The 24486-nt window shown below is 44.3% G+C and overlaps 1 protein-coding gene across 9 annotated transcripts in view; it reads left to right on the top strand.

The window, feature by feature from the left end:
* DCLRE1C (DNA cross-link repair 1C) overlaps nucleotides 1-24486 on the top strand; it is a 56774-nt gene that overhangs the window by 6483 nt on the left and 25805 nt on the right. For 5 of the 9 annotated variants that reach the window (XM_063709678.1, XM_063709681.1, XM_063709679.1 and 2 more), the window contains 9 exon segments: nucleotides 2699-2783; nucleotides 8023-8082; nucleotides 11301-11356; nucleotides 12330-12431; nucleotides 13115-13187; nucleotides 13370-13510; nucleotides 14944-15045; nucleotides 19748-19884; nucleotides 21009-21063. In XM_063709678.1, coding sequence (XP_063565748.1) covers nucleotides 2699-2783; nucleotides 8023-8082; nucleotides 11301-11356; nucleotides 12330-12431; nucleotides 13115-13187; nucleotides 13370-13510; nucleotides 14944-15045; nucleotides 19748-19884; nucleotides 21009-21063 — 811 coding nt within the window. 9 annotated transcript variants of the gene reach the window in all.

Genomic DNA, 24486 nt, shown 5'->3' with positions numbered 1-24486 from the left:
CACGCCCAGCTACTTTTTGTATTTTTGGCAGAGAGGGGTTTTACCATGTTCGCCAGGCTGGTGTCGAACTCCTGACCTCAAGTGATCTGCCTGCCTCAGCCTCCCAAAGTGTTGGGATTACAGGCATGAGCCACCACTCCTGGCTTCAGTAATTTTTTTTGGTCACCTGTGACATGTCGGGCATTGTACTGGAGGTGGAGAATGCATTAGTGAGCCACACAGATGCAAGGCTCTGCCCTCTTGTACCTGACATTGTCATTAGAGCTTCTTGATAACCTTTTGAATAGATCCTACTATTATTTCTATTTTACAGATGAGGAAACTGAGGAACCAGAGAGGTTAAATTAGTTGCCCAGTGTCACACAGCCAGTAAGTGGCAGGACCAGGATTCCAGCCAGGTCTGTCTGATTGTAGAGCCTACGTATCAGTCATCTGCTGCTGCATAACAAATTACTTCAAAATGGAGTGACTTAACACTGATCATGTCTTATTGCTCAGTTTCTGTGGATCAGGGATTGACAGGGTAGAATGGGAATGGTTTCCCAGCCCAGGTATCAAACATCAGTGAGCAGAGTCTTCAGATGTCAGCCCCATAAGATCTGAAGACTCCCTCATCCATGTCTGATACCTGGGCTGGGAAAACTCACACAGTTAGGGGCTAGAACCATTTGGCATGATTTTTTTTTTTTTTGAAACAGAGTTGAACTCTGCTGCCCAGGCAGGAGTGCAGTAGCGTGATGTTGGCTCACTGCAATCTCTGCCTCCCAGGTTCAAGCAATTCTCCCGGCTCAGCCTCCCAAGCAGCTAGGACTACAGGCACGTGCCACTAAGCCCAACTGATTTTTGTATTTTTCAGTAGAGATGGGGTTTCACCATGTTGGTCAGGCTGGTCTCAAACTCCTGACTTCAAGTGATCTGCCCACCTTGGCCTCCCAAAGTGCTGGGATTACAGGCGTGAGGCATCTCTATCTCTAAAAGTCTCTTTAGGCCAGGCGTAGTGGCTTAGGCTTATAATCCCAGCACTTTGGGAAGCTGAGGTGGGAGGATGACCTGAGCCTAGGAGTTTGAAACCAACCTGGGCAACGTAGGGAGACCTGGTCTCTACAGAAAAAAGGAAAAATGAGCCAAGTGTGGTGGCATGTGCTGTAGTCCCAGGTGCTCAGGCTGCTGAGGTGGGAGGATAGCTTGCATTCCAGCCTGGGTGACAGTGAGCTCCCCTCCCCCTAAAAAAAAAAATGTCTTTAGCGTGAGTCCGTCAGGATGGCCAGACCTGTTAAATGGAGACTCAGGGTTAAAAAGCATATGTCCTAAAAGAGAGCTAGGAGGAAGCTATACTACCTGGAGATCTTACCTCAAAAGCCATGCAATTACTTCCACCGCATTCTGTGGTGAAGGTAATTACAGAAAACTGCCCAGGTTCAAGGGGAGGGAACATAGACCCCGCCAGTCAGTGGAGGAATTTTAGTATCTATTTTGTAAGGAGAGCATGTATGGATGGTGTATGTCGTTGTGTGGCCATCTTTGGAAAATACAATCTACCGTAGACTATATTCCTAACCTCAAAATGATAGCGTTAAGTTTTAAAAGTTTATTATGGGCTGGGCGCGGTGGCTCATGCCTGTAATCCCATCACTTTGGGAGGCTGAGGTGGGTGGATCAGTTGAGGTCAGGATATCAAGGCCAGCCTGGCCAACACGGTGAAACCCCGTTTCTATTAAAAATACAACAAGTTAGCTGGGCGTGGTGGTACGCATGTAGTCCCAGCTCCTCAAGAGGCTAAGACAGGAGAATCGCTTGAACCCGGGAGGCGGAAGGTTGCAGTGAGCCGAGATCGCGCCACCGCACTCCAGCCTGAGTGACAGATCAAGACTCCGTCTCAAAAAAAAAGAAAAAAAAAACTTTATTATGAAATTAATTTCTATTCATTAAAAAAAAAAAAGAATAGGCTGGGCGCAGTGGCTCTCGCCTGTAATCCCATCACTTTGGGAGGCCGAGGTGGGTGGATCACCCGAGGTCAGGAGTTCGAGACCAGCCTGGCCAACGTGGTCAAACTCCATCTCCACAAAAATACAAAAATTAGTCCGGCATCATGGAGCGTGCTTGTAATCCCAGCTACTCGGGAGGCTGAGGCAGGAGAATTGCTTGAACCTGGGAAGTGGAGTTTTCAGTGAGCCGAGATCACACCATTGCACGCCAGCCTGGGTGACAGAGCAAGACTCCACCTGAAAAAAAAAAAAATAGACTTATACAGTAAAAAGCAGAAGTTTCTGTTCCCAACACACGTTTTCCAGAGGTAGCGTAACGTGTGGCGATATCTTTCCAGACACACCTGATCACATACAAGCGCGTATTTCCAAGTAACAATGGTGAGGGACCACTGTTGGAGGAGGTCCAGGGACACCGTGTTTCCACCCCCACCTTGTGCTCTTGATGGCACTGAAATGGTGCGCATAGGTATGTTGGGAGTGACTCTAACAGATTCTGTGCCAGCGTAATTTCTGAATTACTAGATGTATGATGAAATAGATTTCATAACCATGCCTGGCTAGTATTTGTGTTTTTAGTAGGGATGGGTTTTCACCACGTTGGTCAGACTGGTCTCAAATGAAATTATCAGATGTATGATGAAATAGATTTCTTAGTCACCAAGATGGCTCATTTTGGATTGTACTGAAAGTTTTTTCTTTTTTCCTTTCAGCTTGAAGGTTTATCTATACTGTTCACCTGTGACTAAGGAGTTGTTGTTAACGAGCCCGAAATACAGATTTTGGAAGAAACGAATTGTAAGTTTTATTTTTTTTAATAACTTAATTTTTTTAAGTGGGAAGTATTTTTAGAGGTAGGTTGACAAAAACTTTGCCTCAGTTTGTCACATACTACAGTTATCCACATTAATTAGAATATTGAGTCTCTGGCCGGACATGCTGGCTTACACCTATAATCCCAGCACTTTGGGAGGCCTTGGCGGATGGATCACTTGAGGTCAGGAGTTCATGACCAGCCTGGCCAACATGGTGAAACCCTGTCTCTACTAAAAATACAAAATTTGGCCAGGTGTGGTGGCACACACTTGTAGTCCCAGCTACTTGGGAGGCTGAGGCAGGATAATTGCTTGAACCCAGGAAGCAATGGTTGCATTGAGCTGAGATCACTCCACTGCACTCCAGCCTGGGCAATAGAGTGGGACTCCATCTAAAAAAAAAAAAAAAAAAAAAAATTGAGTCTGTTGGCATTGAACAATATGGCAGAAGTCAACATTTGGTAGTTGTTGATATGTTTTCCTTGTTCCTCAAGAGTGAGATCTAGGTCTTAGTTTTGTTTGTTTAATCTCATTGACCCTCTTGCTAAGATGCATTTTAATATTTTCTATTTTTTGTTTTTGAGATGGAGTCTCGCTCTGCTGCCGAGGCTGGAGTGCAGTGGCTCAAACTCGGCTCACTGCAACCTCTGCCTCCTGGGTTCAATGATTCTCCTGCCTCGGCCTCCCGAGTAGCTGGGACTACAGAATCCCACCACCATACCCAGTTAATATTTGTGTTTTTAGTAGGCAGGGGATTTCACCGTGTTGGTCAGGCAGGTCTCAAACTCCTGACTTCAGGTGATCCACCCACCTTGGTTCCACCCACTTCGTTCCAAGTGGATCCACTTGGATCCATTCCCAAAGTGTTGGAATTACAGGAGTGAGCCACCATGCCTGGCCACATTTTAATATTTTAGAGTGTAAAGTGTTCATTAACATAATTGCTAAATCCTTTTATTTAAATTGTGGGATAGAGTAAGAAAAATAAACATAAATTACAGGCTGTCATAAGGAAGGGATGACAGCTAGAAGAATACAGATAGAATGGGTAACTTTCGGTCTGGCAGAATAAAATGCATCTGTCCAATGTGAGGTAGTCAAGGGGAGAAAAAAGTCTGGTGCATAGAAAATGCAAAGAAGGCAGAAAAAGTCCAATTATATATTACTATATATAGGAAAGGATTTAATTGTACCTTTGGTCAAAAGACAAATTCTCAGTTTAAGTTAAAAAAATCAGACAAATCTGGCTGGGCCCAGTGGCTCACGCTTGTAATCCCAGCACTTTGGGAGGCCGAGGCGGGCAGCTCACCTGAGGTCAGATAGAGACCAGCCTGGCCAACAGGGCGAAACTCCGTGTCTACTAAAAATGCAAAAAATTGGGTGTGGTGGCGGTGCCTGTAATCCCAGCTCCTTGGGATGCTGAGGCAGGAGAATCGCTTGAACCTGGGAGGCGGAGGTTGCAGTGAGCTGAGATCGTGCCACTACACTCCAGCCTGGGTGACAGAGCGAGACTCCATCTTCAAAAACAAACAAAAAAGTTAGACAAATTCATGAGTATTCGTCTATAAGAGACATAGATAAAACAGAAGGATAAATACAGGTTGAAATTTGAAATTTTGGGGGAAGAAGAAAAAATTACTAACCAATTAGAAGGCCAAAATGTCAGAGTGACAGTTTTTAATATCAGAAAGTAGACTAGAAGGCAAAGAAAGACAAGGTTTGAAGAGGGTGTCACTGTTAAAAGGAGCCATGGGTCATATGGACGTATGTGCCATTGACAAAATAGCGTCCAGCTGAAGTAGAAACTGCGAGAACCTGTCACCCAGTGCTTGATCTGAGGAGAACCACAATGACTTAACAGAATGTGGGTTCATTACGTGGATTAGTTCTTAAATCATTGTGGGAGTTGGCAGAGCAGTTTGTCCCAGTGTCACAAAGAGTCTGTTTACTTTTTTTTTTTTTTGAGATAATCTCACTCTGTCACAGGCTGGAGCACAGAGGCGTGATCTCAGCTCACTGCAACCTCCGTCTAACCGGTTCAAGCAATTCTCCCTGCCTCCGCCTCCCTAGTAGCTGGGATTACAGGCCTGAACCACCACACCTGGCTAATTTTTGCATGTTTTAGTAGAGATGGGGTTTTGCCATGTTGGCGAGGCTGGTCTTGTACTCCTGCCCTCAGGTGATCCTCCCGCCTCGGCCACCCAAGTGCTGGGATTACAGGTGTGAGCCACTGTGCCGGGCTTCTGTTTGCTCTTAAGCTGCTTACAGCCAGTGCCTCCCTCCTACCCACATTTGGGCAAGCTGACAAAAAGGCCCATGCCTGCCTTAGCACTAAGGCGAAGTTCAAACCAGGCATGTCCAGGCCCAACCCGCACCAAAGTGGAAACCAGGGCTACTTGCTCCTACTCTCTCTTAAGCCACAGGAAACACTTCTGTCCCCAGCTCAGGGACTGCACTGCCTTCCTCGAAAGTCCTGTGATGTGACTGAAGTTTTCTTCTCATTCTCTGTCGTGTGTGTGCTCGCGTGTGTGTATGTGCATGCGTGTGTGAGTATGCACACATAGTGTGTGCACATGTGTTTGTGTGCATGATATCATCCACCTCCACATCTGACCTTTGATTGGGAAGGGGATTTGTCCTCCCTCTGCAGAGCAGTCACAACAGCAGGGTTGTTCCTGTTGTCTCTGGCATTCAGCTTGAAGTTACTACAGGTCAGCCTGGCCAGCAGTCAGGAAGGAAAGCTGGAAGAGAAGTGGAGGCGAACAGAGACAAACTGGAAGGCAGAGTGGCCCACTAGAGCCCAGCAGGACAGACCGAAACCCATTTCTGTCTCTCACTTCCTCTGGCCTCAATAGTGCTGGTCTCCCGCTTTGGCTCTGAAGCACATGCACCTGCCCCAGGACTCGGAGGAGCTGCACACAGGCACCCAGCAGAAGCTGATGTTGCTGCGGCCCTGCCCCAGACTCTGAGTTAAGCCAGAAGGTCAACAATGTTCACGAGCTGTTACCATTTCTGGCGCCCTTCAGAGCATTAAAAAATCCCTACTAGTTCACATCTGCCTTCTGAATGTTTACTGTGGGCAACAACATGGAAAGGGGTTCTAGGAAACAGTTCCAGCTTAGGTGAGTTGACATAGTACAAACAAGGCCACCGCAGAATCAGGGCAAGAAATAGGAAATCAACAATTGTCACTGAAGAGCTTAACATGCCCCTCCCAGATGCTGAAAGAAGGAGGCAGGAAACAAGATGCAGAAAATGTGTAAATGTGGACTAATGAACAGAACTTTAAACCCAAGGAAGAAAATAGTATTTTGGGGGGTGTTCATGACATTTACAAAAACTAACCATGTACTTTGTCACAAAAGAAGGCAATGATGTTGGAGATCAGAAACAAAGGGACAGCTAAAATCTTCCCATACACGTGGAAACTAAATGCATACAATAACTGACCCTTTGGTTAAAAAGGAAATTGTACGATAAAGCAAACATACAATATGTAGAACTGATATGTCTAGGCTTGGGGGCTCACATGTGTAGTCCTAGCACTTCAGGAGGCCAAGTTGGGACAATTGTGTGAGTCCAGGAGTTCGAAACTGGCCTGGGCAATACCGCAAAACCCCATGTCTACAAAAAAACCTTAAAAATTAGCCTGGTATAGTAGAGTGTGCCTGTAGTCCCAGCCACTCAGAAGGCTGAGGCAGAAAAATCACCTGAGCCCCGAAGTTTGAGGCTATAGTGAGCCATGACTGTGCCACTGCACTCCAGGCTGGCTAACACAGCGAGAGCCTGTCTCAAAATAAATAAATAAATAAAGGAGCTGATGGGCAATGGAAATGTGGCATGTCAGAATGTGTGGAACATAGCTAAATTTGTCCTTGAAGGGAAATTGATAGCATTAAATAGATATACTAGAAAAGAGGACGGGCTCAGTGGCTCACACCTGTAATCGCAGCACTTTGGGAGGCTGAGGTGGAGGGATCACCTGAGGTCAGGAGTTCGAGACCAGTCTGACCAATATGGTGAAACCCCATCTCTGCTACAAAACATTAGCCAGGCATGGTGGTGGGTGCCTGTAGTCCCAGCTGCTCAGGAGGGTGAGGCAGGAGAATTGCTTGAACCTGGGAGGCAGAGGTTGCAGCAAGCTGAGATCGTGCCACTGTGCCCCAGCCTGGGCGACAGAGCGAGACCCTATCTCAAAAATAATAAATGGGGAAAAAGCCATTTCATACATGAAAATATAAGAATCCTCATAAAGACAGTAACTGAATCTAGCAGTATTAAATAGTACATCATGAATAAAATGTTTTATTCCAGAAATGCGAAAATATTTTAGCACCCAAAACTTAGACACTGTAAGTTTTAGGACATTAGTGGACTAAAAAGGTGAAAAATCACATTGATCTATTCATCAGATACTTACTGAATGCCTCTTATGTGCTAGTCTCTGTTTTGATGGCAGGGGGAAATGTACCAGGGAGCGTTCTGCAGCACTTAGAACCAGCGCATGAGGCTGGGTGTGGTGGCTCACACCTGTAATCCCAGCACTTTGGAAAGCCGAGGCGGGTGATCCTGAGGTCAGGAGTTTGAGACCAGACTGGCCAACATGGCAAAACCCTGTCTCTACTAAAAATACAAAAAAATCAGCCTTGCATAGTAGCGGGCGCCTGTCATCCCAGCTACTTGGGAGGCTGAGGCAGGAGAATCGTGTGAACCCAGGAGGCGGTGATTGCAATGAGCCGATACCACACCACTGCGCTCCAGCCTGGGTGACAGAGCGAGAATCCGTCTGAGAAAAAAAAAAAAAAAAAAAAACCAGTGTATGAAGCATCCATGTCACGGACCCATCCAGACTGTGTTCTGAGGCACAAAACTTAGGACACATGACCACATTTTTACAAAGACTCAAAATTCAGAGGGAGGGGGAATGGGAGTGGTAGGGATGGGGAGATGAAGGAGGAAAAATGAATTCATGGAAACAGAATTGCGTCAGAGGATTATATGCATTTACAAGGCATTTACTCCATATTGCCAAATCTGCCTCAAGACAGGTATTATTTTTCTTTACAATTTTTTCTGTTAAAATATTTATTACAATGTAATCGGAATTGTTTATATAGAGAGTCTGAAACTTCTTTTTGCCCCGTTTCTGTGCTTCAGACAGCAAAGGCATATAAAGCCATGAAAAACTGCTACATACATGGTCTCTTATTTTATTTTTATAGATATCTATTGAAATCGAGACTCCTACCCAGATATCTTTAGTGGATGAAGCATCAGGAGAGGTAACTAAATATTAAATATTGATTTTTAAAAAAAAAATGTGCTAAAATGATTGTTTATCTTTCTGATTTTGTAGTCAGATGCTCTATCCCTCAGCTATACCCTCAATCTTTCTCTTTTGAGTTTGAATGCTCATTTAACCATAAATAAAAATCTAGTAATTGAGTGGGGTTTTAGGGGCCAGAAAATCCGTTTGTGATTGTGTAAGTCCATTTGGGCTGGACTCACAAAACTACCATAGACTGAGTGGCTTATACAATAGACACTTGTAGCTTAGGGTTCTAGAGACTGGAAATCCAAGATCCAGTCTCCAGCAGATTTCATGTCTGGTGAGGGCCCACTTCCTGGTTCTTTTTTTTTTTTTTTTTTTTTTTTTTTTGAGATGGAGTCTCACTCCGTCACCCAGGCTGGAATGCAGTGGTTTGATCTTGGCTCACTGCAACCTCCACCTCCTGGGTTCAAGCGATTCTCCTGCCTCAGCCTCTCTAGTAGCTGGGATTACAGGCGCCTGCCACCATGACCAGAGCGCAGCTAATTATTGTATTTTTAGTAGAGAGGGGGTTTCACCATGTTGGTCAGACTCGTCTTGAGCTCCTGACCTCAAGTGATCCGCCTGCCTTGGCCTCCCAAAGTGCTGGGGTGACAGGCGTGAGTCACTGTGCCTGGCCACTTCCTGGTTCTTAGATGCTGTCTTTTCCCCTGTGTCCTCCCATAGTAAAGGGGCAAACAAGCTCCCCTGGGCGTCTTTTATAAAGGCACTGATGTCACTCACAAGGCTTCTATGCCCAATAACTAATCACCTCCCAAAGGCCTCCTAATAAAACCACTTTGGGGGTTAGGATTTCAACATAGGGATTTTGGGGAGGGACACGAACATTTAGTCCTTAACAGTGATGTATTTATTTCCCATGTTGTAAAGGACTGGGCATGGCTTATTTTTTGTTCCTTATTACATGCTAATGATGGGAACCCTGATGTTGATATTACTACATGATGTTATTGTCACATTTACTGAGTTTTATAATGTTCAGAATTTAAAATGGTGATTAATATTTTTGCAGCAAATTCATGGATATTGTACTTTTTTTCTGAACCCTTATTCAGAAAAGGGGCACTGCCAAGTGGAAAAATTTATTTTTCATCATTAAATTTTGAAGTAGTACTTTTGTGAATGTATGGTTTTAATAAGTAGGACTATAGACATACAGCCCCCGTTTTTTAACCTTTACAGCTGTTAGGCATTTTCCTATTTTGGTTAATATTGGCTTTGTAGCTTGATTATAGCACACTGCTTTGCCGTGTTTAACTTTGAGGGTGTGTTGTGTTGTTGAACAGAAACTGATCTTTTCAGATATTTCTTTTTTGGAGAAGATCAGACAGTTGAAGTTGAAGTATTCTTCCCATCAAATTATCCTGAGGGAGGACTACAGAGCCAGTTTAGTGAGGATTAAAAAGGAAAAAAAAAAAAAAGGTGAACCTTTGTAAGTGCCATCCTGGACTCTGCAAACTGCTTTTCCGGGGAATACTGTGGTGGTCTGTGGCCTTGTCACAATCAGGGATATTGGTGAAAGGCATTCCCTAAGCTGGGGGCCGACAGCAGGCTGACTTTTGAGCAGTCTTGCCTCCACTTTGATTTTTTATGTTTCTTTCTGTGTGCCATGACTTTTGTGCATTGTTTATCCAGCTCCAACCAGGAGGAGAACCATTTGAAAGGGTCCTCCAGAATGAATGGAGACTTCCGTGAGGAGTCACTGTCACTGAGCAGTGACCTGGTGTGTGCAGAGCTCTCCCCACTTACTGATGGCTGGAGAGGCAGTAGTGCCCGCAGGTCTTGCCCTTGCCGAACAGTATGATGTGCAGTGTGAATCAGGACCAGGCCTCATCCAGGCTTTAATCTTTTTTTTTTTTTTTTTTTGAGACTGAGCCTTACTCTGTCGCCCAGGCTGGAGTGCAGTAGGGCCATCTTGGCTCACTGCAACCTCTACCTCCTGGTTTCAGGCAATTCTTTTGCCTCAGCCTCCTGAGTAGCTGGGATTACAGGTGCTGCCCACCACCATGCACAGCTAATTTTTGTATTTTTAGTAGAGACAGGGTTTCACCATGTTGGCCAGACTGGTCTGAAACTCCTGACCTCAAGGGATTCGCTCACCTCGGCCTCCCAAAGTGCTAGCATTACAGGCATGAGCCACCGCACCTGGCTTAGGCTTTAAAAATTGTTAAATAGTGGCCGGGCTTGGTGGCTCTCACCTGTAATCCCAGAACTTTGGGAGGCCGAGGCAGATGTATCACTTGAGGTCAAGAGTTCAAGACTAGCCTGGCGAACATGGTGAAACCCTGTCTCTACTAAAAATACAAAAAATTAGCCAGGCGTGATGGCAGGCGCCTGTAATCTCAGCTACTGGGGAGGCTGAGGCAGGAGAATTACTTGAACCCAGGAGGCAGAGGTTGCAGCGAGCCAAGATCACGCCATTGCACTCCAGCCTGGGCGACAGAGTGAGACTTTGTCTCAAAAAAAAAAAAAAAAAAAAAAAGTAAATAGCTTTATTGAGATAGAAATCAAGTCACAGACTTGTGTATCCATCACCACAATCAATTTCAGAATATTTTCAGCACCCCAAGGGAAAAAGCCTTTACCGATTGCAATCCCTCCCTATTCTCTCCTTCCCCAACCCCCTGGCAACCACTACTGTATTGGACTCTCTGTCTCCATGGGTTCACCTATTCTGGATATTTCATATGAGTGGAATCATACAACATGTGTTCATTTCACATCCGGCTTCTTTCACTGAGGATGTTTTCAAGGGTCATCCCTGTTGTAGCATGTGTCAGTTCTTTTTATGGCCAAATAATATTTCATTGTATGGCTAGACCACATTTTCCTGATTCATGCATCAGTTGATAGACATTTGAACTGGTTTCACCTTTTGGCTAGTATGAAGAATGCTGCTGTGAACAGTCAGGCAGACATTTTTGTGTGGCCATCGGTTTTCGCTTATCTTGGTTCCATAACTAGTGGTGAAATTGCTCAGTCCCATGGGAACTCTGTTTGTTGAGTGGACAAGGATTCCACTTGTTTCTAGGATTTGGAGTGTGAGGAAATTGGGAGAAAAGACACATTGTTAAAAGGTACATAAATGTGTTCTATGAAGGAGGGCTTTGTTGAGCTAGGTCCTAATGATAACTGCTTTCCATTACTATTTTTTCTTTATTTTCTTTTTAGAAGGAAGAGATTGTTGTGACTCTCTTACCAGCTGGTCACTGTCCGGGATCAGTTATGTAAGGGGGTCATTTATTTTGTCATTTTATTATATGTAGACACATATTGTATTTGTAGAAATAAATTTTTAGGGTCTAAAATTAATAGGGGGCTGGGTGCAGTGGCACATGTCTGTAATCCCAGCGCTTTGGGAGGCTGAGGCGGGAGGATTGCTTGAGCTTGGGAGTTGGACGCTGCAGTGAGTTTTTTTTTTTTTTTTTAAAGAAGAAAGAATACATAGAGGGAGATTTGATTTTTTTTCTAGTCATTTAAAACACATTTGTTCCCAAATTGAACTAGGGGGACTGAGGTGAAGATCAGATTTGAAACGTTTCTTATAAAATGGAAGTCTTCATGGCCAGGTGTGGTGGCTCACACCTGTAATCCCGGCACTTTGGGAGGCCAAGGCAGGTGCATCACTTGAGGCCAGGAATTCAAGACCAGCCTGGCCAACATGGTGAAACCCTGACTTTACAAAAAGTATAAACATCAGCTGGGTGTGGTGGCACACCCCTGTAGTCCCAGCTACTGGGGAATTGCTTGATCCCAGAAGGTGGAGGTTGCAGTGAGCCAAGATTGAGCCACTGCATTGCAGCCTGGGGGACAGAGCAAGACTCTTGTCTCAAAATAAAAATAAATAAATAAATAAATGGAAGTCTTCAGCAGCTGTTTCCCCAGTGACCTTGTATTTTATCATCACATGTATTTCTCTCTCCATGAGCAAGAATGATCTCAACATATAATTGAAAGTGCTAACATATCACAAGGAACATCTATTACAAACTGGGTAGCATCTCCATTCTGTTATTTTCTACCCGAGGGAAGAGGTAACAGCTAAGTGCCTGGTGTGGTTCTGATTACTGTGGGATTCCATTACCATTGTATTATAATGAATATGTTTGCAGGAAGCATTTACTATGCATCTCACATGTGTTTGCTTTATTGGGATTTTATATGAGACTCAGAAGTCACTGGGATATATTTCTTTTTCAGGTTTTTATTTCAGGGCAATAATGGAACTGTCCTGTACACAGGAGACTTCAGATTGGCGCAAGGAGAAGCTGCTAGAATGGAGCTTCTGCACTCCGGGGGCAGGTACTGGGCCTCGTATAGGTTTTATTTTATTTTATTTTATTTTTGTGAAACGGAGTCTTGCTGTGTCGCCCAGAGTTCAAGCGATTCTCCTGCCTCAGCCTCCCAAGTAGCTGGGATAACAGGTATGTGCCACCACGCCTGGCTAATTTTGTATTTTTAGTGGAGATGGGGTTTTGCCATGTTGGCCAGGCTGGTCTTGAACTCCTGACTTCAGATGATCTGCCCCGCCTTGGCCTCCCAAAGTGCTGGGATTACAGGCATGAGCCACTGTGCCTGGCGTCTTGTACAGTTCTTCTGTGTATGACTGAATAAAGTTTTATTGCTCTGGCGGGGTGTAATCCCAGCACTTTGGGAGTTCTGGCCTGTAATCCCAGCACTTTGGGAGGCTAAGTGCATCACTTGAGGCCAGGAGTTCGAGACCAGCCTGGTCAACATGGTGAAACCCCGTCTCTACTAAAAAATACAAAAATTAGCAAGGTGTGGTGGCACACACCCATGATCCCAGATAGTTGGGAGGCTGAGGTAGGAGAATTGCTTGAACCCGGGAGGTGGAGGAGGTGGCAGTGAGCAGACATTGCACTTCAGCCTGGGCAACAGAGCGAAACTCCATCTTAAAAAACAAAAAAAGTTACACATAATTTATATCACATTGGATGGCTAACATCAATTTTTTTTCTTTTCAGAGTCAAAGACATCCAAAGTGTATATTTAGATACTACGTTCTGTGATCCAAGATTTTACCAAATTCCAAGTCGGGTAAGTCTGCCTGGAGGAACAGGGTTATCATCTGGGTGTGCCCGTGTTTTTAGTAGGAAGTTTGTAGGGTGACAGGTCATATCCTAACTGTCCCCGTAGGTGTGAGTACCTGGGACTGTTGGGAAGGAAAAGGCTATGTGCGGCTCTCCACCTGTTAAATGTCTCTTTAAAATCCTGTCTAGGAGGAGTGTTTAAGTGGAGTCTTAGAGCTGGTCCGAAGCTGGATCACTCGGAGCCCGTACCATGTTGTGTGGCTGAACTGCAAAGCGGCTTATGGCTATGAATATTTGTTCACCAACCTTAGTGAAGAATTAGGAGTCCAGGTATGGTGACTGTTCATTCTCTTTTTCTTTTCTTTTCTTTTTTTTTTTTTTTTTTTTTTGAGAGGGAGTCTTGCTATGTTGCCCAGGCTGGAGTGCAGTGACGCGACCTCGGCTCACTGCAACCTCCACCTCCCGGGTTCAAGCAATTCTCCTGGCTCAGCCTCCTGAGTAGCTGGGATTACAGGCGTGAGCCACCATGCCCAGCTAATTTTTGTATTTTTAGCACAGACGACGTTTCGCCATGTTGGCCAGGCTGGTCTTGAACTCCTGACCTCAAGCTATCTGCCTGCCTCGGCCTCCTAAAGTGCTGGGATTATAGGCCTGAGCCAGTGCTCCCAGTCTGTTCATTCTTTTCTCTTGCTTCCTTCCATCCTCCTAGCTCACCTTTCCTCCCCCTCCTCACCTGCTAAATAACTGCAAACAGGGACAGATGGAAGCACCCTATCAAGACGTGTCTGCAGCAGAGGTTGGTGGGCCCTCTGAAGGAATATATCATCTTAGTTCAGTCACATCCTCCAAGGAGAAAATTGACAGAAGCCCAAATGGCTTACAAGAGCCTTCAGTGAAATGCCCCATAGACAAAGTATTTTTCCCAAACTTTGGGTCATGAAATAAATTTAGCGACTGTGACCAGCATTGAAGATAAATTTGAACAAGGAGATATGGCAGTGGATTATTTGCAGTACATGCTCCTCTGTTGCACATCATGTATATGCCTTTAAGATGATTCTTGATTTTTTTTTTTTTTTTTTTGAGGCTGTCTTGCTCTGTCGTCCAGGCTGGAGTGCAGTGGCACGGTCTCAGTTCACTGCAACCTCCGCCTCCTGGGTTCATGTGATTCTCTTGCCTCAGACTCCCGAGTAGCTTGGATTACAGGCCTGAGCCACCATACCTGGCTAATTTTTGTATTTTTAGTAGAGATGGGGCTTCACCGTGTTGGCCAGGCTGGTCTCGATCTCCTGACCTCAAGTGATCCACCGGCCTCCGCCTCCCAAAGTGCTGGGAATACAGGGATAAGCCACAGCGCCTGGCTGAGGGTAGATGATTCTTGATTGTTTTTGTCTGTGTGGATTACTGCTTTATTCCCAGCATTTAGAATAAAGCTCGACACACAGTAGGTGTACGAGGAATATTAACTGAATTTCTCTTGAAGGACTGAAGGACAACATTAACATCATTAAATGACATCCCTGAGCCGAGTCTCCGTAATTGTTTGCTGCCGTCAGTAATGGCAGTGATCCTGGCCAGTCAGCCTTGTGCCTGTTGACATGCTGGCAGGATACCAGAGTGCACTGAAATAGCCAAAAACTGCTTTTCAAGAAAGAAGAGAGGGTTAATTCCCTAACTGGATGTTTTGCCCTGAATAATTAACCTTGAACAATTTATAGGAAATACATTTCACATAATTTGCATGTATGTATTATTTGCCTTAGGTTCATGTGAATAAGCTAGACATGTTTAGGAACATGCCTGAGATCCTTCATCATCTCACAACAGACCGCAACACTCAGATCCATGCATGCCGGCATCCCAAGGTACGTGTGTAAGTGATTCCTCTCATATTGTTTGTGTAATCTATGAAAAAGAAGAAAGGTCAGGACTTCCATTTATAGGCTCTTCGCTTTACAAATGTAAAACCTGAGGCTGCAATCCTAAGTTGTTAGCTCAAGGTCATGGAACTGTACATTGCCATATTCCATGACCACACTTTTCATCACTAGTAAATAGACACAGATCTGTACTTTTTTTTTTTGAGATGCAGTCTCACTCTGTCGCCCAGGCTGGAGTGCAGTGGTGCGATCTAGGCTCACTGCAAGCTCCGCCTCCTGGGTTCACGTGTTCTCCTGCCTCAGCCTCCTGAGTAGCTGGGACTACAGGCGCCCGCCACCATGCCCGGCTAATTTTTTGTTATTTTTAGTAGAGACGAGGTTTCACCGTGTTAGCCAGGATGGTCTCAATCTCCTGACCTCGTGATCTGCCTGCCTCAGCCTCCCAAAGTGCTGGGACGACAGGCATGAGCCACCACCCCCGACCAGATCTTTATAGTTTTCTAATGAAATCTATTCATACACGTTTGATAATTCAAATTTATTTGTAATGAAATCAGTAATATGTTATAGCTTATAACTTAAACATTTGTGCTATTTATGTATGTATTTATATATTTTGAGACATTCTCACTCTGTTGCCCAGACTGGAGTGCAGTGGCCCACTCTTGACTCACTGCAGCCTCCATCTCCTAGGTTCAAGTGATTGTCCTGCCTCAGCCTCCTATGTAGCTGGGACCACCGACATGCACCATGACTTCTGGCTAATTTTTGTAATTTTATTGATTTATTTATTATTTATTTATTTTTGAGATGAGCCTTGCTCTGTTGCCCAGGTTGGAGTGCAGTGGGGCCATCTTGGCTCACTGCAACCTCTGCCTCCTGGGTTCAAGCGATTCTCCTGCCTCAGCCTCCTATGTAGCTGGGATTACAGGCATGCACCACCACGCTTGGCTAATTTTTGTAAGTAGAGACAGGGTTTCGCCATGTTGGCCAGGGGGGTCTTGAACTCCTGATCTCAAGTGATCTGCTCTCCTTGGCCTTCCAAAGTGTTGGGATTACAGGCATGAGCCACTGCACCCATCCTGTGCTTTTTGAGACTCATGACATGAGCGTGTTTATAAACTTTTTCTTCTACTTGAGATAAATATCTAGACATAACTTTTTTTCACACTTTAAAATAGTTTCATGTCTTGATGGTCCTATTTCTAATGGATGTTTCCAGTGCCTTTGCAAGTCACATGTCATTTGTCTTCTTTCTTTTGTTTTTTGTTTTTTTGTTTTTTTGTTTGAGATGGTCTCACTCTGTGGCCCAGGCTGGAGTGCAATGGTGCCATCTTGGCTCACTGCAAGCTCTGCCTCCCAGATTCAAGCGATTCTCTTGCCTCAGCCTCCCGAGTAGCTGAGATTACAGGCTCCCGCTACCACACCTGGGTAATTTTTGTATTTTTAGTAGAGACAGGGTTTCACCATATTGGCCAGGCTGGTCTCGAACTCCTAACCTCATGACCACCCACCTTGGCCTCCCAAAGTGCTGGGATTACAGGCATGAGCCACCACACCCGGCCTCATTCGTTTTCTAATGCCAACACAGAACCTCCTTCTCTTGTCAAACGCTGAGTACAAGACTTTCATTTTGAATTTGCTTTAAAAAATATTGTTTCAATTAAAATTATTAAGGCTAATTAGTGATCTTTAAATTTAGTAGTTTGAGTGATCATTATTTTTCTCTAAATTTTAAAATACCTTAGCATTAAATCCTGTGTAATTTTTAAAGTAAACATTGCATTTATTCATTTAGATCACTATTGTTGTAGTAATAATGGTTCCATTAGCCAAAAGCCTAGTTGCCTAGCCCTTACGATAAAGCATAATTTCAAACAAGAGAGAATTCTGATCCACAGCATGGAATGTTTTCCTTTAGGCCACGGTGAGAGCTGCAGTGTAAATTATTTTTGCTGATTGGTAAGCTGCATGTTCTATGTTGCATTCAGGGATTTATTTTTTCACTTTGTGTGCATGTATGCTTATATAAATACACATATATATTCACATATACAGACACGTCCAGTGGATTCTTGGATGGATAAAAATGTATACATAAAACGTAAACCGGCCGGGTGTGGTGGCTCATGCCTGTAATCCTAGTGCTTTAAGAGGCCGAGGCGTGTGGATCACTTGAGGTCAGCAGTTCGAAACCAGCCTGCTCAGTGTGGCAAAACCCCGTCTCTAGTAAAAATAAAAAAATTAGCTGGGCATGGTGGTGTGTGCATGTAGCCCTAGCTACTAGGGAGGCTGAGGCATGAGAATCACTTGAACCTAGGAGGCGGAGGTTGCAGTGAGCCAAGATGGCACCACTGCGCTCCAGTCTGGGTGACAGAGCAAGACTCTGCCTCAAAAAAAACAAACAAAACCCATAAACTTAGTGGCTCACATCTGTAATCCCAGCACTTTGGGAGGCCAAGGCAGGTGGATCGCTTGAGTCTAGGAGTTCGAGACCAGCCTGGGTAACGTGGTGAAACCCCGTCACTACAAAAAATACAAAAAAAAAAAAAAAAATTGCTGAGTGTGGTGGTGCATGCCTGGAGTCCCAGATACTTACGAAGCTGAGGTGGGAGAATTGCTTGAGTTTGGGAGGTGGAGGTTGCAGTAAGCCAAAATTGTACCACTGCACTCCAGCCTGGGTGACAGAGTGAAACCCCGTCTCAAGTAAATAAATAAAACATACACCTTTTTGTCCCTTTTTCTGTTGGACTCATAGTATTGGGCCCCTTGCCCCATAAATCTTTGAACTGGCAAATTTCTTTTTGCTGTGAATTTTCTCACATCCCACAAAGTAGCTTAATTAGTAATTCCTTTGCTGTTAGGGCTACTTTCCTTCAGATGCTATTTCTAGCTGCTTAAAAGATTTTTTAGGTCACGCACCCCTTTAGAATATTAACAGGTAGGTCCACAGCTCATAGAGTCCACTCTTAACTCTAATCTGCAGCTTCCTAAGAAACAGCACCAAAGGCACCCCAAAGAAATTTGAGTGGGATGGAATGTTAATGGTTTGGAAGGTTCTGGATTTCAAAATAATGACTTTGGAAAAGTTGTCCCATTATTTTTCAACCTTTTGAAAACACTTGTATTTGTTAGTTTTTTTCCCTCCAAATTTATTTCGAAAACTTTCTAATTTGAATTAATGAATTTATTTTATAGAGTCTTGCTCTGTCACCCAGGCTGGAGTGCAGTGGTGCAATCATTGCTCACTGTAGCCTCGACCCCCCAGGCTCAAGTGATCTTCCTGCCTCGGCCTCCTGAATAGCTGGGACTGCAGTTGTGTAACACCCACCTGGCTAATTTTTACATTTTTTTGTAGAGATGGAATCCCACTATATTGCCCAGGCTGAAATCTTTTTTTTTTTTTTTTAATTAAAAAAAATGTTTTTTTGAGATAGACTTTCGCTCTGTTGCCCAGGCTGGAGTGCAGTGGCGCAATCTGGGCTCACTGCAATCTCTACCTCCCGGGTTCAAGCGATTCTCCCGCCTCAGCCTCCCAAGTAGCTGGGATTACAGGCATGCACCACCATGCCTGGCTAGTTTCGTATTTTTAGTAGAGACAGAGTTTCACCATGTTGGTCAGACTGGTCTTGGACTCCTGACCTCAAGTGATCCACCTGCCTCAGCCTCCCAGAGTGCTGGGATTATAGGCATAAGCCACCACGCCTGGCCCTGAAAACTTTTTAAACAGTAAAGTTGTAAGACTGGTACAAGGGTCTGGGCCCAGTGGCTCTCGCCTGTAATTCCAACAGTTTAGGAGGCCAAGGCGGGTAGATCTCTTGAGGTCAGGAGTTCGAGACCAACCCAGCCAACATGGTGAAATCCTGTAACTAAAAATAGAAAATTTAGCTGGGTGTGGTGGTGTGTGCCTATAATTTCAGCTACTTGGGAAGATGACACATGAGACTTGTTTGGACCCAGAAGGCAGAGGTTTTAGTGAGTTGAGATGGCACCACCACGCTTCGGCCCGAGTGACAAAGCGAGACTCTGTCTAAAAAAAAAAAAAAAATACCATACACCCTTCGTTTGGATTTGCTGCGTTGCCACCACTTTGCACCTCTCTTCCTCTGTCTCTGTACGTATAACCAACTCCCCACTCCAAACCAATTGAGAGTAGTTACAGACTCCATGGTACGTCACCCCAAATCCTTCAGCCTGTGGCTCTTGAGAATAAGAACATTTTCCTGTATAACCACAGTACAATACCCTTCCTCAGGACATTTTGTGTTCATATAGTACTATTAGCTGTTACACAGTCCATGTTCAGATGTCCCCAGTTCTTCCCATAGTGTCCTTTATAGCTTGTAGAATAGGGGGACAGGGGCATCCAGGATTTATTTGAGGGTCGTGCATTGCGTTCAGTCAGGTCTAAAGGGTCTCCTTTGATATATAGATCGTTTGTCTAGCCTTTTGCTTGTCTTCACATTGATGGTTTTGAAGAGTCCAGCCCAGTTGTTTTGCACAATATTCCCCAATTTGGAATTATCTGATTGTTTCTTCATGTCTACATTGTTTTGCTGCTGTTTTTATTTTTATTTTTATTTTTTTTCGTGTCTGGAAACTTTTCTACTTTTGTTTTTGAGACTCTGCCTACAACAGATTTGTAGAAAATGTAGAACTGTTTTTCTATGCTTTTTATCTTTTTTAGGCAGAGGAATATTTTCAGTGGAGCAAATTACCATGTGGAATTACTTCCAGAAATAGAATTCCACTCCACATAATCAGCATTAAGCCATCCACCATGTGGTTTGGAGAAAGGAGCAGAAAAACAAATGTAATTGTGAGGTAAGAAAGCAGTGTCATAGGTCTTCTGAGAGAAACTTTGAGTAAATTGTCTGATTTAATTTCATTTAAGCACAGTCTAGCCTAAGCCCAAGAATATAATTATATATTATAATTAATTTCTTAAATTTAAATTTTATTTAAATGGAGGGGATGCTACTCCCAAACCAGTTACACTCCCATCAGCTGGTGTATCCTGAGGTTCCCTCTGGGTAGGTTGATGAGATGGTTGGAGACTGAAGGCATCTGAGTGCTTGGCTTAGAGTAACAAATTGATGTCATACAGAACAGAACCCTTGGTGGAGCAGAGGAGTGACTATAATGATCACAATATTTTAGCAACATTTCCTTAACTTTGGCTGTTTAAAATTTCTGCAACAGGTCCCTCCCTCCCTCCCTCCCTCTCCTCCATCCCTTCTTCCCTCCCTCTCCTTCCTCCCCCCCCCCCCCCCACTCCCTCCCTCCCATCTGAGTGCTTGGCTAAGAGGAAGAAACTGATGTCAGAGACAACAGAACCCTTGGTGGAATAGAGGAGTGACTATAATGATCTTAATATTTTAGCAACATTTCCTTAACTTTGGCTGTTCAGAATATCTGCAAGGGGTCCCTCCCTCCCTCCCTTCTTTTTTTTGTGTGTGGAGAAAGAATCTCACTCTGTCACTCAGGCTGGAGTGAAGTGGTGTGATCTCAGCTCACTGCAGCCTCTGCCTCCCGGTTCAAGTGATTCTCCTGCCTCAGCCTCACTAGTAGCTGGGATTACAGGCATGTACTACCACCATGCCGAGCTAACTTTTTGTGTTTTCAGTAGAGACAGAGTTTCACTATGTTTACTAGGCTGGTCTCGAACTCCTGAGCTCAGGCAATCCGTATGCGTCGGCCTCCCAAAGTGCTGGGATTATAGGCGTGAGCCACCACATGCGATCTACAACAGGTTTCCACTTCTGGAAAAGGTTCCCTGCTATTCCAAGAAGAAATTCCTGATTTAGGGTGATTTCAGGACACTTGCTGCTGAAGCGAGCCCATCAGAGTGGTTTCATGCTAGAATAGCCTAAATGAGAAGGGCCAGCTTCGCTTAGTTTTAGTTTTGCTCAGTGATCTTTTTATTTTGTGTTTTCACTTCCCTTTAGGACTGGAGAGAGTTCATACAGAGCTTGTTTTTCTTTTCACTCCTCCTACAGTGAGGTAAGAGGATCCCATATACTCATAACCCTTATTGCTCAGTGTTCTGCAGCCTTGGTAGTTGACAGGTAGTCCCCTGACTCTCAGAAGCATCTGTTTCTACGTAAGTTTCATTTCCTTTTAGTTTTTTTTCCTAAATGCAGTTGATCCTCATTATTCATGGATTCCTTTTTTTTTTTTTTGGTTGAGACAGTGTTTTACTCTGTTGCCCAGGTTGGGGTACAGTGGTGTGTTCTCGGCTCACTGCAACCTCTGCCTCCTGGGTTCAGGTGATTCTCCTGCCTCAGCCTCCCGAATAGCTGGGACTACAGGTGCCCACCACCATGCCCGGCTAAAATTTTTGTATTTTTAGCAGAGATAGGGTTTTACCACATTGGCCAGGCTGGTTTTGAACTGACGTCAGGTAATCTGCCTGCCGTGGCCTCCCAAAGTGCTGGGTTACACGTGTAAGTCACTGCACCTGGCTTCATGGATTCTATTTTTATGTGTTGGCCTACTCACTGAAACTGACCTGTAACCTCAGTATCAATATTTACAGTGCTTTTGTGATCCTTTGTGGACTTGTGGAGAGTGGTGAAAATTTTGAGTCACCTGACGTGCACGTTCTCGGCTCAGGTAGAACAAGGCAAGGCTCTGCCTTCTTTCAGCTCTTACTCTGTCAACAAGTGTATCAGTCTGTTCTCCTGCTGCTCTAAGGACATGCCCGAGATGGGTAATTTATAAAGGAAAGAGGTTTAATTGACTCATAGTTCCGCAGGGCTGGGGAGGCCTCAGGAAATGTACAATCATAGCAAACACATCCTTCTTCACATGGCGGCAGCAAGAAGTGCAGAGTGAAGGTGGGGAAAAGCCCCTTATAAAACCATCAGATCTCGTGAGAACTATCATTAGAACAGTATGGAGGTAGCCACCCCCGTGATTAAATTGCCTCCCACTGGTCCCTCCGACACATGGGGATGATGGAAGCTACAGTTCAAGATGAAATTTGGGTAGGGACACAGCCAAACCATATCGAAAGTTTCCTTTTTGCCATCTATTAAGTGCCATGTTTTTCATATTTTTGTGCTTTTTGTTGGTGATCTTATTTAAATGGTGACCAATCATAGTACTGAAGTCCTATCCAGTGTTCCTAAGCACGGGAGGACTGTAACGTGGCTTCTAGAGAAAATATGTATGTTAGATAGGCATGAGTTATAGGGCTATTGACCATGAGTTCAATGTTAATGGATCAAAGTATCTATTAAATGAGGTGTCTTTCAACAGAAACACACATAAAACAAGGTTATGTATTAATTGGCGGTGAAAACGATGTCACCAAAGGATGGCAGGAACCCTGTATTTTCCCTAGCAGCAATGGCTCAGTATTTGCTAATTCAGCATTTATGGTGACTATAATTTATAGAGTATAACTACTGTGAATAAAGAGAATTGGCTGTATTGATGCCTTATTTTAAGGCAGGCATTTGATAAAAGGGAGTCAACTTATATAAATGAGAGGGGGTGCTCCTTTATTGGGTGTCTCTTATCTCCTTGGGGCCATTTCATCTCTGAGAAGTAGTAGTGAACCATTTCTGGTATAGGCTTGACTTTACTTTTTTTTTTTTTTTTTTTTTAAATCCTTTATTCCCTTCAAAAGTCTCAGATTTCTACCAGCCTCAGCTTTGTGCAAATCAAATCGGTGTTGGGCGGGCAGGTAATGGTTTCTATTTGCATGCCTCCTGTGAAGGTACAAAAGATACTGTTTGTGAAAAATAAAGAATAGATCTTCCTGCCCTTCCCCTGTCTTAAAGTAGCCATTTTATTTTTATGTAGAGTTATTGGCAATTCTTGGGTTCCTGCCTCTTTCAGTTTGGTGGGATACTAATAATTACATTGGGTTCTAGTCTGTCCATTTGCAGAAGGGCATAAAAGTCTTTGTGTTCTCATTATCAACGTAGTAATGGATGATTTTTTTTTTAATTTTTAAATTTTTATTTATTTATTTTTTTGAGATGGAGTCTCGCTTTATTGCCCAGGCTGGAGTGCAGTGGCGCGATCTCGGCTCACTGCAACCTCCGCCTCCCGGGTTCACACCATTCTCCTGCCTCAACTTCTTGAGTAGCTGGGACTACGGCGCCCACCACCACGCCCAGCTAATTTTTTGTATTTTTAGTAGAGACGGGGTTTCACCATGTTAGCCAGGTTGGTCTCGAACTCCTGACCTTGTGATCCACCCGGCTCGGCCTCCCAAAGTGCTGGAATTACAGGTGTGAGCCACCGCGCTGGCCTGGATGATTTTATTGACTATTTCACCAGATATCAAGCTAAGCACTTCACATGCATAATCTCATTTATACTTTTAAATGAAGAATCTAAAATTAGAGACATTAGGTAACTTGACTGAGATCACAAGCTCACCAATGTCTAATAAGAGACAAAGCTGAAGTTCCTGTAGGTTGTAGAGATGTTTTGAGGAATACTGACAGAGTTCCTCTGTTTAGCATTCTGAACTTTGCAAAAAGTCAAGGTATTCATGAAGTTTTTGCATGTAATTGTTTGTTTAGAATTAATCATTGGGAGAGGCAGTCTATGTGCACAGTCTTTCAACCCTCACTGGCCACATAAGAATGGGACACTTCCTTATTGAGAGAGAGCACACGCGAGTGAGAGAGAGCAAGCACTCCCGTTAGCGTGAGCACACAGCCTGCGGCAGCTCAGTGCCTTATGTGGAAACATCTTTCTCTGCTTCGTACTTGATGTGTGTCCCTTTGTTCTACTTAAGCCTGTGTGTCAATGGCCCTTAGGCACACCCCAGCTGTCCTTATTTCAGACAGCATGATGGGGGTTCCTTCCCGTGTGGCAGGAGAGGGTTGCATGTAGGCAGGTTGCCCTGTGTTGGCTGCAGGGAGAGACACGCTGGTCACTGGGGACGAGTGCACATTGTTGGATTTGATCTTGTTTGGTCTTTTCTCAGTAAGTGAAGCATTGCTCCCTCCATTGCTTGACTGCATTGTGTTTTCGTTGGTGACTCCGACACCAAGGTACAATGGGCAGTGTTTGGATCCTTCCCTGGAATCAGTGACCAATGCATGGTGTTCTGCCCAATGAGAATGAACCATTTGAACAAATCAAGTAACCTCAAAGGTGTAATTCTCTTGGCATCGTTAATGATTATTTGTAGGAGTAAGTAAGTGCAATTCTTTTGTTGTTCTTTTTTGGAGATGAGGTCTCTCTGTGTTGCCCAGGCTGGCCTCAAATCCCTGGGCTTAAGCAATCCTCCTGCCTCAGCCTTGAGTAGCTGGGATCACAGACATGTACCACTGTGCCCAGCTAAGAAACGCAATTCTGAGACCTTGGGTTTTTGTGTATATTATAGTTAATGCCCAGCTAAATTCTAACTTATTTGAAAAGGGATTTGTTAAACATAAGCAACCGACCTTCTTGGAC

This window comes from Gorilla gorilla, chromosome 8, assembly GCF_029281585.2.
Source record: "Gorilla gorilla gorilla isolate KB3781 chromosome 8, NHGRI_mGorGor1-v2.1_pri, whole genome shotgun sequence".
In the NCBI taxonomy this organism is placed as follows: Eukaryota; Metazoa; Chordata; class Mammalia; order Primates; family Hominidae; genus Gorilla; species Gorilla gorilla.
Note: the sequence above shows the minus strand (reverse complement) of the source record. Positions and strands in the feature narration are given on the sequence as shown.